Genomic DNA, 13,087 nt, shown 5'->3' with positions numbered 1-13,087 from the left:
TTGTAGGCCTTCTCCCGCAGTGTTGCCGTGATGAAGCGGCAGAATTCGCCTTTTGTCGTGAAGCTCGAAATCATAAATAGGATCGAACGTGGTGAAAAGTCAGTTGTCCCCGCAGCATACAAGATTCCGAGGAGCACTCTCAGCACGATCTTGAAGGGGGGGATTACGGCTAAAGCGGCCTAACTCACGACCCGGTGTCCGTGGCGCCCGACGTGTACGCAGGGCCGTGTGCGAGTGGTTCATCCGAAATTGCTTCAGCCATGCCGAATTTCACGTGCTCGGTGATGACTAAATTCTGATGAATGCGACGAAGCCATTGCCGATGTTTCCGAAGTTCGGAGCGAGCTGTCAGAATTTCCGGAAGCGGTTGACGAATCAATGGTGGATGACATTTGTGAGTGCAAATGATGGTGTCGCGACCACAGGAGAGCCCGAAAACGAAGACTACATTGCTGACATCGTCCCGAGCACAAGTGAAAGTGGGCACAATGAGGAAAGCAACGACGGTCCTTGGCCCACATCCTCCGAAGTGATTGGTGCGCTCGCACTAGTCGGTGCTTCTGCGCGAATGCGGAAGGTTGCGGCCTCAGCTGCTCCCGACTCCTTAGACAATGTGGAGAAGTGCGTGCGTCGCAGGCAGCGAAATTGCCCAAGAAGAAACAAATGCAGGACTATTTCATGCGAAACTAAGCTAATTTCATCAATAAAGTGATTTTATAAATGGTATGTGCTTTTATGACATCCAATTATTCAGCAGGCTTATATCGAATTATGCTCTATATCGAACTGATCGGCATTTTTTTGCAAGTTCGATATAGCCGGGTTTGACTGTACTTCGTCATGTCCGATAAACATTGTTATAGCAAAGTTCAAGGGGGAGCCAAAATCATGTTCATAACTTAGTTATATCCATTACTGCATGTTTTGGGCCATGAGTTTTCATAGTTTGCACCATGAGATTCTATAGAGATATAATGAAGAATTTCGTTTCATTATATTATTAAAGGTTATTCGTTATATTACGTTAAGGTTAATCAGTGTGAGGGGTGCAGAATAAGGCAAATTTCTTGCCAGACTAGACAGGTAATGGAAGTACCGTACTTACCTGATTGTAACGCGCCCTCGATTGTAACGTACACCCACTGGCCGTGACCTAAAAAAAGAAAAGTCTTTTGCAGTACCGCGCACCTCGTTCTTTCGTACGGAAACACAACTTTCTCTTATATGGAAAAACAGGTTTACTCCCAATGCACTAAAGTTGCCATAAATAAAAAAAGTTGCACTTTCACCCAAAAGGCGAAGCATCGATTGCAATAGCAAATTAGTCGACAGCTATGCAAAGTAAGGATAGTAGTTTTATCAGCCGTATAAACTTATAAAGATTCGCTTACTGACTAAATAACAAGCATGATGTCGCACCTGCACAAGCAAACATGAACACATTTCACTCAATGACGGCGGAAACTTTCTATCAAAACACTGTAGTCAGGAAGTGCAGTAACAGGAGTGAGCGAATTGAGCTTCGTGCTGCCTGGACGCATAGACTCTGTCCCCATTGCAGATTGCTTTCAAGATAGCGGCTGCTGAGTACAGCGCAGCCACTGGAGTAGGATGCCTTTTCTGTTTGCGCCAGTCCCACATGCAAATTTCGGGAACTTCGAATGCCCGCGATGCAGCCCAATTCCCGTTTATCTCTGCACACATGATCACTTTCCTTTTAATTGCGGCATCATGATGAACTCGGCATGTCTTCGCAGTCATCAGCACTTTCATGCTGATAGAGCAAATGCAGAAAACAGGAAGACGGACGGTGGACTAACCTAAGCAAACGTGCTACAGCCCACGGAGGAAGCTGCGGCAGCTAGGCTTGAAGTGCGTACGAGGTGGCCATATTGAAATGCCGATGGCAATATTGACACGTGTACTTATATTTAACGGGCGACCACGTTCCGCCGCCTAACAAATGTTATCGCACAGCGCGGGACGTGTCCGCATGTATCCGAAGTTTCTGGAAAGTTATCGATGCTTCTATCCGCTGTCTGTTGTCACCAAACCGTGTGTTATCCGATTTCATCGCGTGACTCGAATGTTGTAGAACTTTGTGGAAGGCATGCGGGTCCCAACGGTTAGTCTGGAAGATTCGATGACTGCTGTATAAAAGCCGACGCACTTGACCCGCTGATCAGATTTTCGACGATCGCCAAGCGTGTTCGCCGCTATCGTTGTGCTATAAGTGTAGCCTGTTTTGTGGGCACAGGTTCGACCAATAAAAGTTAGTTTTGTCGTTCGCAGTATTGCTACTGTGTTGTTCAATGTCACCACCACGTGACAATATGGTAAAGCAGATTTAGGGTCGTACTGTATTCTAATGGGTACGCAACTTTTCGACCCGTTTTAGCCGAAGAACAGAGTGCATGTTAAATTCGAGTGAATACGGTACGTCTCATATTGAATGATCCAGACTATCAATCTGACCTTGCTCTGAAACATGACTAATCTCTTTTCATACATCTGCACAGGGGTATGTGTTTCTGTGTTAAAATCATAGAAAAATATGTTCGTGAAGTTTCGCAGCAAGGTCGCATTTCGGGTTCTCATTGTTCAGTATAAAACTTACTTCCCTTACTTCAAAAAAATTCACGCACGGGCTGGTTGGTACATTTCTTTCAGTACTAAGTTTGCGCAGTGTAATGTAAATGCAGCATGAATAAACATGAAACAGTTGGAAGTCAGCACCTGTCTTCATCATTCTGTGTTCCTTCATGCCCTGTTTGTTTTACGCTGCAAAACCTTAGTACTGAAAGTTCAGTTACTTGCCTAGCTGGTGAAGATAAGTGCAACTTTGCCTTCTCCTGCATCCCTTGCAGTGATTGACGTATAAAACATTCTATGTTACTTCCGCCGTCTGCAATATGGCATAGCATTGACATTGAGATTAGCTTCTAATAATTGATCAGGGCTGCATCTGAAAAGTGCAGACACATACAATTTCACAGCTTGTCCTTGACAAACTAAGCAAGTAACAATGGCAAGTGTTGAATTGAACAATTCTGGCCATAAAGTGCTATCTTTATGCAAAATTTGAGTTACAGAATGGGTACCAAGAGAAGGGAAGTGCAGTCAAGGAAGGCAGAAGATTAGGTGGGGCAATGAAATTAGGAAATTCACGGGTGCTAGTTGGAATCGGTCGGCGCAGAATAGGGGTAATTAGAGATCACAGGAAGAGGCCTTCGTCCTGCAGTGGACATAAAATAGGCTGATGAGGATGATTGTTATGGAAAGAAGAAAAACAAGAACTTAGCACGAGGCCTTCACATTCGCATTGGTCACAGGCCCCCTGGTCCACCCTCTCACCAAACGCTGCCACCAGGGGAAAGTGCGGCGTTGCGTGTATCTGAAAAGGTCCATTGAGAACTGCAAGTTTCTCACTTGCTTCGTTTTTCGGACCTGCGCACTCCTGAGTTTGCCTGCAGACACTCACAAGGTATGCCACACTTTCGCTGTGGCCACGCACGTCTCTGAGGCTGTATTGTCAAGCAATACACTTCCTCATGGCCCCTTGTCATTGGTTCAGATGAGGTTGAGAGGCCACCACCCTTGCTGGGATTGCGCCGTCGGTGCAACACTTGATGAAAGTGGAGAATAATATGTAACGATTAAAAATAAGCAGAAGCCTTAGTTGTGTCAAACCTATTTATAACATAGATATGTTTTGCAAATTTTATTACACATTTGTAAAAAAATTATTACGACAGTTTATCCATCTATTTAGGAAGCTAACCCAGGAAGGAATAGCCCAGGAAGCAGTTAAACGAGTGAGCACAATCAGTAGCCAGATGGAGGAAGGGGGTGAGGAGGGGCATTGGCCTTCCCCACCATTATAGTTTTCTAGCAGCTCTGCCTTCCCCCATTTAGATTTTTTCATGCAACCCGGTTATAACGATGGAATTTTCATGGCACTTGAATAGTGTTATTACTGGGTTCGACTGTACATGGAAATGAAAACGGATGAAAAAACAACTGGCCGCAGGTGGGATATGAAGCCACATCTTCAAATTATTTGTGCAATGCTCTTACAAACTGAGCTATCGCGGTGCCATTATCCCGTCAGCTTTCTGGTGTATTTATGTCAGACTAAACCTGGCAGTGTTAGTCAGAGTCACCACTCATAAACCTTGGATGCGGATGTGGAACATCCTTTTCTTCTGCAGGTATCATGAGTGCGTGATCTTATTGGATGAATGCAACTGGTAAATAAACCCACACATGCTACCTGAAGGCATCAAAGCTGCCGAATTCGAGACCCTTGCTATTTAATGAACGAGAAGAAAGGAAACCAAGGGGCCCAATTTTTATTAATCATGTCATGAGAAGTCAACAAACAATGATACCAAGGACAGCCTAGGGGAAACTAACTGCAATTCTGAATTTAAATTAAAAAATAATAAACGCATGGAAATGAAAGCGTATGAAAAAACAACTGCCCATTACATAGCGAGAGTCTCGAATGTGAGAGCTCACATCAGTTGCGAGTTACCACTTGTCCTTTAGCTGTCACAATACTCTTGTCCCTTGTTGCATGTTAAAATAGGCATAATGTGTTTCAGCCAACTAGACCACCTTGCTCTCCGGCTAATGGCACCTCTCTTGTGCACACAGACCTGAAGAGCCAAGGAACAAATGCTGCCACTCCAGCGGAGAGGCCGCAGGGCGTGTCGATGCGTAGCAACAACAACCTCTCCCGATCTCGGTCTTTCCCAAACCTGTCCATGGCTGCCGAGGAATCCACCTCGGAGTCCACAGGCCCAGCCACCAGCGCAGCAGTACCCCAGTTTGATCGCACTCTGAAGCCATCGCAGAGGTGAGCTCCCTGGAAGTCATCATCAGTCTATTGTCACATGACGTAGGAACTAGGTTGTTACAAATCAGTCACCGAAATAAAAGGAAACACTTTGGCCACACGGCCTTGGCCCTAGCGGGCCTGCCTTCAATGCAGACATGCTCGTGTTCCCATCTATTTCGCAAAGCCATTGTATGTCAGCTCCAAAAGCAGGTTGCTGTTCCTCAAAGATTTGTAACAATCACCACCTAATTCGAACTTGTTGAACAACTTGTAGCTGCGATGAATTTCTCAGAAGACTACGGGAGTATGTTCACCAGAACATCACCCAAATCAGTGCCGCAGTCATTTGACGACCGTATGAGGGAAGGTAAATTTGGTTGTGCCAGACAGGTTCTGTGCAGCAATTCTCTCAGATAAGTTGTTTTCTAATGTCCTTGTCTTCACACAATTCCTAATTAAAGATTTTCTAGGTAATGTCCTGTTGCATGCTCTACATTAGCCTCTTTCTGCAAGAACAATGTTTAGCATGAGCTGGTTTTCTCTTTCAGTACTTCAATCAATTGCCTGCAGTTTCAAAAATAAGGGCAATAGTCCGAAAGACAACCACATCTCATCCTTTCTCTGCTTCGTGTATGGCTTTCGCACTGTTCCATCATAAACACAATTTTCAGGAAGTGTTTTGCATAACTCTGGGAAGTGCATTTGAGTGAATTGTATAAACATTCCTGTATTGCAGTGTTGAGACGAGCACCGTCGTCATATCTCGCCAGCCACGAGCACGGACTGGCGACGTGTTCTACCCTCGTGTGAGGAGCATCAGTCCGTCGTCAGGACAGGAGGTAAGCTTGCCTTTGCCATAGTCAGTGTTGCCATAAAGAGGGAGGGGTGCTGCTTATACAGTGGCAAACATGACTAAGTGTTAGTCATCTCATTAGTGAATAAAGAAGCCTTAGCTTGGGGCCCACTCAGGTTTATTTTGTTAAAATATGTGTTAAATGCAAGAAATGGTTTCATGAGGCAACCGGGCTGGGCTAGTTTGAATGGAACCTGTTGCATTTTTAAAGAGTAAGGTAAATTCTGGCGACTCGGTGAACAAAATTTTTATTTACAGCTGGAATTGTTTACAAAAAATGCATGCAAAATCGGTAAGCTTAAAAATTATGCACAGACCACGCACTGTGGGAATAGATGTAAGCAAAGCTTTCAGTGCTGGATGCTTTGATTGACGATAATTATCGGTGATGTTGATGGCTAAAGGTTAATTTCTTCAACGTTTAGGCTTACACGAAAGTGGTAAGTTGATGTTAAACATTACCTTGCGTGCACCAATGCTGTTTGTCTGCGTAGTACACAGAACACACAGGCAGAGGTGTTTGCTTAAGGCATTGTTGTGCGGCATATTTTGTAACCTCAGAGAGGTTTGAGCATTGTCATTTCCTCACATGGCACATCGCATTGTGGCAGAAGTATTAAACTTGAATTAGATTATGGGGCTGTACGTGCCAAAACCACCCTCGGATTATGAAGCTCGCCGTAGTGGCGGACTCCAGATTAATTTTGACACTGTGATGTTCTTTAACGTGTCTCAAATCTAAGTGCACATGCGTTTTCTATTTCTCCCCCATTGAAATGCGGCTGCCGCGATTGGGATCAAATCCATGACCTCTAGCAATGCCATAGCCACAAAGCTAACGCGGCGGCCACAGAAGTGTTGATTTGACGGTCAACCGCTTCCGTAGTGTCTCCTGGACCCTGCAGTGCCCTTTAATTAATGCGCCTCTGCTTCTCCATGCAGCATCACATGCTTCTCATCACAGCAATAGTAGCATGGAAGGGCTTTAGTTTACGCCGCCGACCATCCATCAAAACGCCCAGCTTGCCTGTGGTTAATGGAATACCAGACACACTCGACACCGCGACAGAATGCTCACAACTCGCGCTGCTTGGATGGCTCTTGCTGGGGGCCAATGGCCACGTTGCTAGCAGAAAGTGGAAAGGCTTTATGCGCTCGCTCCAAGACAACCGGAAGTAGACAACATGACGTCACATTGTGACCCAGAACCAGTGAAGGCAGTGCTTAGCCCTAGTCACTCGACGAATGAGCTGAGGAGAAAGCATGGCTAGAAAGGAGGGTAACGTCTAATCATCCATAGCTCTCCTAATGTGGGGCCCTTCACGTAAAATGTGGCATGAATGTTTTACTGTAGCTGTATCCTACGTATCTACAAAATTTGTCCAAACTGTTTCAGGGACTCTTTAATGTTACCATGGATAACATGACCCGTACCTGAATCTTTCTTTCATATGTGACACACTATCTTTGGGTCACATATGCAGGCAGTGAGAGGGTTCTCTCCAGCCTTCATAGCATTGCCTGTTATGTGTGAAAAGGTCTGTAGAGCACTGAAAACTCTAAGAGGATTACCGTATTTATTTTACTATAAAGGGACGGTGCTGTTGGGGGACCTGAGAAAAATTGACTGAAGTAGGGGACCTGAGGAAAAAAACTGAAGTATGCACACTTAAGTATAACACAATATAGATAGCCGACAAATTATTCAGGCCCTACAGAGATTGCCCAATTGGTGTGTCTGGTTGTCAGCCCTCTGTTTCTATCACACTTCGATTCTACTCATTGCATGTTGCATTCGTTGCAGACAATTTTATTGGTTCGTTCTCACGATTAAATGATGTCCTATTGCTCACAGTTCAAGCGGTCAGCCGGTCTACGCAACCTGGGCAACACGTGCTACATGAATGCGACGCTCCAGTGCTTGGCCAACACCATCCCCCTGGCTCTGCACTTCCTGTCTGACCGGTACAAAAGGGACATCAACAGGTTAGCCAAACTGCAATTGGTCTCCCGCTTGTGAATGGCCAGCCAACAGTGTTTCTCAGTGGCTGCGGCTTTCTCCTGCAGACTGTCGTATACACTCAAATGAGGGTCGCACTCACGTGCAAGAGTCTCACCTCCAACTCGACAGCCTAAAATTTGAAGAAAAAGAAAAGAAAATTTTAAATGACCAAAGGCGCTGCATGTGGGTGGCGGGCAGTTTCTTCTAACGCTGTTTTGAAAAGCTTAAAGTTGTAGGCATATTAAACGCCATCACACAGAGGACGGCAGTATCAATGAGTGAGCTGCCGAACCCAGCCTGAGCAATGGCGACAGTGATGACAACCAGATGGGCAGCAGGTACATAGTGCACAAGTGTGAAAAATAATTGGAATATGAAAACTGGAGCATTCCCCTTTCTTTAGTACAAATGAAGCCTGGCAATTATGCACGGCTGGTAAAATTGGGACAAAAATGGCCCATCCGTGTGCAAAGAAAGCGATCTTGTCAAGAATGCGAAAAAAATGCGACGCCTACAATTTGACCAATTTCATTAAATCAGTCATGTTTGAATTAACGGAAGTTGACTGCAGTAGCATTTTTTACATGCTAAAGTGAAGTTCTAGTTGTGGATAGCTCAGGAAACCAATTCAAAATATTTAATTACTATACAAATTAAATTTTAACTAAAGTATTTTATTGCTTGTTTTTGGGGGGTTTCCTTCTTTTTTGTGCGAATGTAATTTCCATGCTCAGGAATAGAGAAGATTTAATTGTTCTAGTTTTCTTTGATGTAGAATGGTGCTGCGGCATAATTTGAAGTCATTTCAAAATGAAGTAGATGTCAAGTGTGATATTAAATGGCGGTTTTCTTTTTCACTTCCTTCCAGGGACTCGCATAGAAGCACTGGTGGCGAGACAGCTCATGAGTTCAAGAGCCTGCTTGCTCAGATGTACTACAATGACAAGAGCGTTTCACCAAAAGGGTTCAAGGTTGATCATCTTATGTTTGCATAGCATTTGTGTAGGCTTTCACAATGAAAGTGTTGTATGATTTGGAACTCCTCAGTGCAATGAAAGTGCTGTAAACCAGCGAGCAAGCATCTGTGCTTTAGTAAAACACCCTGCACCCCCAAATTGAAACAATCCTTATCATTCCTTAACATATCAGACATCCAGCCCCTTTTGAAGACGAGATCGTGTTAGCTGACTTCAGATGGGTTTGGCATATGGCATATCTGGGATCTGGGTATCTTGTTACCACATCCAGAAGAAAAAACTGCCACCTCCAGAGCATTGTAGCGAGCCGCAAGAGGTATGAAAATATAGGTATCAACGAGAGAAGTTGTAATTAGTCACACAGTAAATTAAATTAATGGTACAGGCATAATTATCTGCAGTACAGTAAAAAATTTACCACATTGCACTATACTCCTGCGAAAATTGGCCCACCATGATATAGATGTGTTCAGGCAAAGCCACTGTATGGCACACTTTTTGGGAAATGGAGTGAGTTTGTACTTAGCAGAGCTCACACAAGGCAATGGTGTCTAAAAGATGGCTTTGGTGGTGTCCAGAATAAAGTGAGAATCATTCACGAAGTAGGTGAACTTAACAGTACAAGTTAACAGTACAAGTGCACCACAGGATGCACTCTCTCCAAGATTGGCCCACCTGAGCTCATAGCCAAAAAAGAAGAAAGGGTCAACCAAGTGTCGACTTTAAAGAAGGCAAGGGCGACATCATTGCATGTTAAATATGATTAGAATAAAATAATGAATAATATGAATAATTGAATAATGAACATGAAAAAAAGACCGACTAGAGAGATATAAGCATCATTTAAACATCGGATCATTTGAACCACCATGTACGTCGACCTTGTCTCCTTTAGCGTCAGCGTTTGTTTGACCCTTTATATAAACACATCAACACATGAATGCTCAGAGAAGCTGGAAACTATCATACAATAATCAGTGCATGTGCCCAACAACGATAGTGCTTTTTCGATGGTTTTTAACATATTTTATCTGCCTAAAATATTCCTTTAATGACCTTGGTGAGAAACATCAATGTAAATTAGTTGTTGGTGCTTTTTAGGCTGCATGGTTTCTACAAAATGACTTAGCCATTGTTAAAATTAGTTATTGCACATTGGCAATCTAGCAGGAAGGCGTAAAATTTTAAGCATGTGCAAAACATTTGCAATGTCAGATCTATTGCTCACAGCTATCCAATGCCCAACCACTCGATCAGTTATGCTATTGGCTGCCATGCCAAACCAGAACCTTGTTTTGCTTTCCATTATCTACAAATATTGATTGGATTCATTCACAGTGCTAGACTGTAGGGAGAACAGGAGTTTGACCTCGCGTCCACTTGCTGTTGCAGTGCCTGATGGGAAAGCTGTTCAACGTCTACGCTGGCTATGAGCAGCAGGATGCCCATGAGTTTCTCCTCAACTTCATCGACAAGCTCCATGAAGACCTTAACAGGGCAAGTCATAGATTGCTGTCATTTGTGTCTGCATCTCATCTCTCCTGCGGACGCATGTTGACATGGCGAAAGAGTTTTGTTATTGTGAATGGAAGTACACGAAAAGCTGCTTGTGTAAGGGTTGTTCAAACTTTTCAGATATGCTTGCAAAAAAATCATGACTCTTATCAAGTGCGTAGCTAGGGTGGGGCACTCCAAGCATGCGCCCCCCTCCTTCTCTCACGAAATTTCTGTGTACCAGAATGCTGCCTGCTCAGAACCCTTCTGCCCCCCCCCCCCCTTCCCCACCCCACACATAAAATTTCTGGCTACGCTGCTGGCTATTACCTTCCTAATAGCCATTTCCCAGTACTTTTATGCTGAAAAACATTTGTTTATCATGTGACATGCCTCCAGAGTTTGCTCAAGTATGTGAAACATGGTTCTGCAAGAAAATTAATACAGTTAAATTCCAGTATAGTAATGTCGGTAAAATCAGCACTTCATTGCATTGAAATTTTGTTATACTGAAATTTAACCTTGCATGAAAATAAGTACAGTCACTGCCAGATCTTTCTTGCACGGAAGGTGCTGCAAAATTTCACAAATTATCAGGCATTTAAAAAAAAAATATTCATTTGGTAAATTAGAGTCGGTGATCAGAGTGCAGTTTCGCGCCGTGTCGGTGATATCTTCACATCGGTGTTACAAATCAATGCCTGCGACACTTTTGTGTCCACTCTGCCCACACGGCTGATATGTCGTCCGCATTGGGCCGATACTATCATGAAAAACACAGGCAGAGGAGAACAAACGCTTTGTCTGCCTATCGCTTCAACGTGTTTCCAAAACTAAAGTACTAAACATGCTTGAAGACAGCACACACGAAGTCACTGCCATCTCGGCTCATGTAACCTTTGGGCCTACCACAGGTAACCTCGCAGGATAAGATGTGTGGGCTGCATATCTGAGCCACACTGACAGCCACATGCAGCCAAGGCTGGGCTAGAGGAGGAGATGCACGCTCATCTGCCACCAGTGGCATAGCCAGAAATTTCGTTCGGGCCGGGGGCTCACATTGCAGCTTGGTCTACTCCTTAAGAGGAAGCTTTAGCTCGGGTGCTCGTATCTAAATACATGTAGAAGGAGAATTCATTTTTCTCGGCGGCCAACGCACCAAGTTTGACGAGGTTTGTTGCACTTAAAGGAAGAACTTAAATTCTAGTGACTGTTGGTTTCGAATTTTTCATTTACGTTGTCAATTCTTTATTAAAACTTGACCAAAATCGCACATTTTCAGAAAACGAAACTATCAAAGTTAAAGCTCTGACTCAGCAATGAAAAATTATATCACAATTCTGTGAATTGCACCCAATAGTACATCTACAGTGGACAAAATTGCTATGTTACACATGAGTCTCAAGAAATTTAGCATTATGGAAATAAGGCTTTCGCAGAATCCTTGTACACAACGTAACCAATTCACGTAAGATACGAATTGACACACCAAATTTGTCCACTTTGACTGTTATAATAGATGCCGGTAACTGAACGGTGACATATGTGCTTGATGCAGAGCTATTAGTTTGTAAACGCCGTGCTTATTTTTTTTTTTCTTTAGCTTTCGAGCTTTTCAAAATATTTTAAACAATGTTCAGGCCCTAAATCGAAATTTCGCTTCCAACAGACACTAGAATTTTAACTTTCTCTCTCAAATACAACAAATTTCGTTAAAAGCGATCTGGGGTTATCACAGAAAAGCATTTTTGCGTTTTACATGTATTTGAATAGGCCGCGTCAGAGTTGGGCACGAGCTAAAGCTTCCTCTTAAACAATTTGTCTGTGGATCAAATAGATGAATATTAACTGCGTTGCCATTACCAAAGATGCTGCAAACAAATTCTTGAATGCTACGCACTGTCAAAACAAGTAAAATATGTATTTTTTCATAAAACAATATACTTGTATGTGCCAAAAATTGTGCCCAAAATAACTGATATCAATGCTTCCATGTCTTTTTCTCTATTTAATAAGTAAAGAAAATATCACACTATCTTTAGAACTATATCAGTTCGAAACCAGCAAAGCAGTGCATGCTGCTGATATGAAAAATGTAAACGCCATGAAATGAACAACTTGAGGACAAACATGTTAATGACACTTTGTCATTCGAGAACCTTGTTTACATTCTTGTACATATGCAACGGCCAGTTAAAAATTTCAATGATGCTGGCACTTATTCCAATGTATTACGCAGGAACAGCTGTCACCAGTCGTATATCGTGAGTAATTGCACCGAAATTATGTCTGCAACAGAGAGCAGATATAAAGAGCAGGAGTTCTGCAAAATATACGAGGGCAAGTCAAATGAAAGTAAGCCAGTGTGAATATGTGACAAATGGGGTACTTTATTTAAAAGTAGTCTACATGATCATTTAGACATTTGTCCCATTGTCTAACGAGTCGCGTGATTCTCATCTCATTAAACTCCTTCGGTTGCTGCTTCCAAAAGCCTGCAGCTGACTCTTTCACATCATCGTCCGACTGAATCTGGTTCCCTTGAGCTGTATTTTCGGTTGCCCCAAAATGTGGAAGTCGCAAGGCGACAGGTCTGAGCTGTATGGCGGACATTGCAGCGTTTCCCACTTGAACATTGCCAGTTTTGTATCAACCACATCAGCGATGTGGGGACGGCATTGTCAAGGAACAAGATGACGCCATTAATCAATTTTCCTAGTACAGTACACTCTCAGTTGTACGAACGTTGGTTTATCGAATATTTCAGAATAACGAACTTTTTAAAAATCCTCGGCAGTTTTCTTATAGATTCTATGCAAAAATGTTTCACTTTAACGAATTTCAGAACAGTGAATATTTCAGTTTAACGAACTCGCTCAGAGGACCAAGGCTTGCACTGCACCGCACTGCAGGCACAA

At 43.3% G+C, this 13,087-nt stretch overlaps 1 protein-coding gene across 1 annotated transcript in view; it reads left to right on the top strand.

The window, feature by feature from the left end:
* Positions 1-11,198, top strand: part of LOC142583713 (ubiquitin carboxyl-terminal hydrolase 8-like) — a 93,742-nt gene extending 82,544 nt beyond the window's left edge. Inside the window, exons 14-19 of the mRNA XM_075694201.1 lie at positions 4,660-4,861; positions 5,580-5,682; positions 7,552-7,682; positions 8,567-8,669; positions 10,068-10,292; positions 11,136-11,198. Of these exons, the coding sequence (XP_075550316.1) occupies positions 4,660-4,861; positions 5,580-5,682; positions 7,552-7,682; positions 8,567-8,669; positions 10,068-10,292; positions 11,136-11,198 (827 nt within the window). The remainder of the gene's footprint in view (positions 1-4,659; positions 4,862-5,579; positions 5,683-7,551; positions 7,683-8,566; positions 8,670-10,067; positions 10,293-11,135) is intronic.
* The last annotated feature ends 1,889 nt before the right edge of the window (positions 11,199-13,087 follow it).

The sequence above is a fragment of the Dermacentor variabilis genome, chromosome 5 (assembly GCF_050947875.1).
Source record: "Dermacentor variabilis isolate Ectoservices chromosome 5, ASM5094787v1, whole genome shotgun sequence".
NCBI lineage: Eukaryota > Metazoa > Arthropoda > Arachnida > Ixodida > Ixodidae > Dermacentor > Dermacentor variabilis.
The sequence above is the reverse complement of the archived record's forward strand: the minus strand, read 5'-3'. Positions and strand labels throughout refer to the sequence as shown.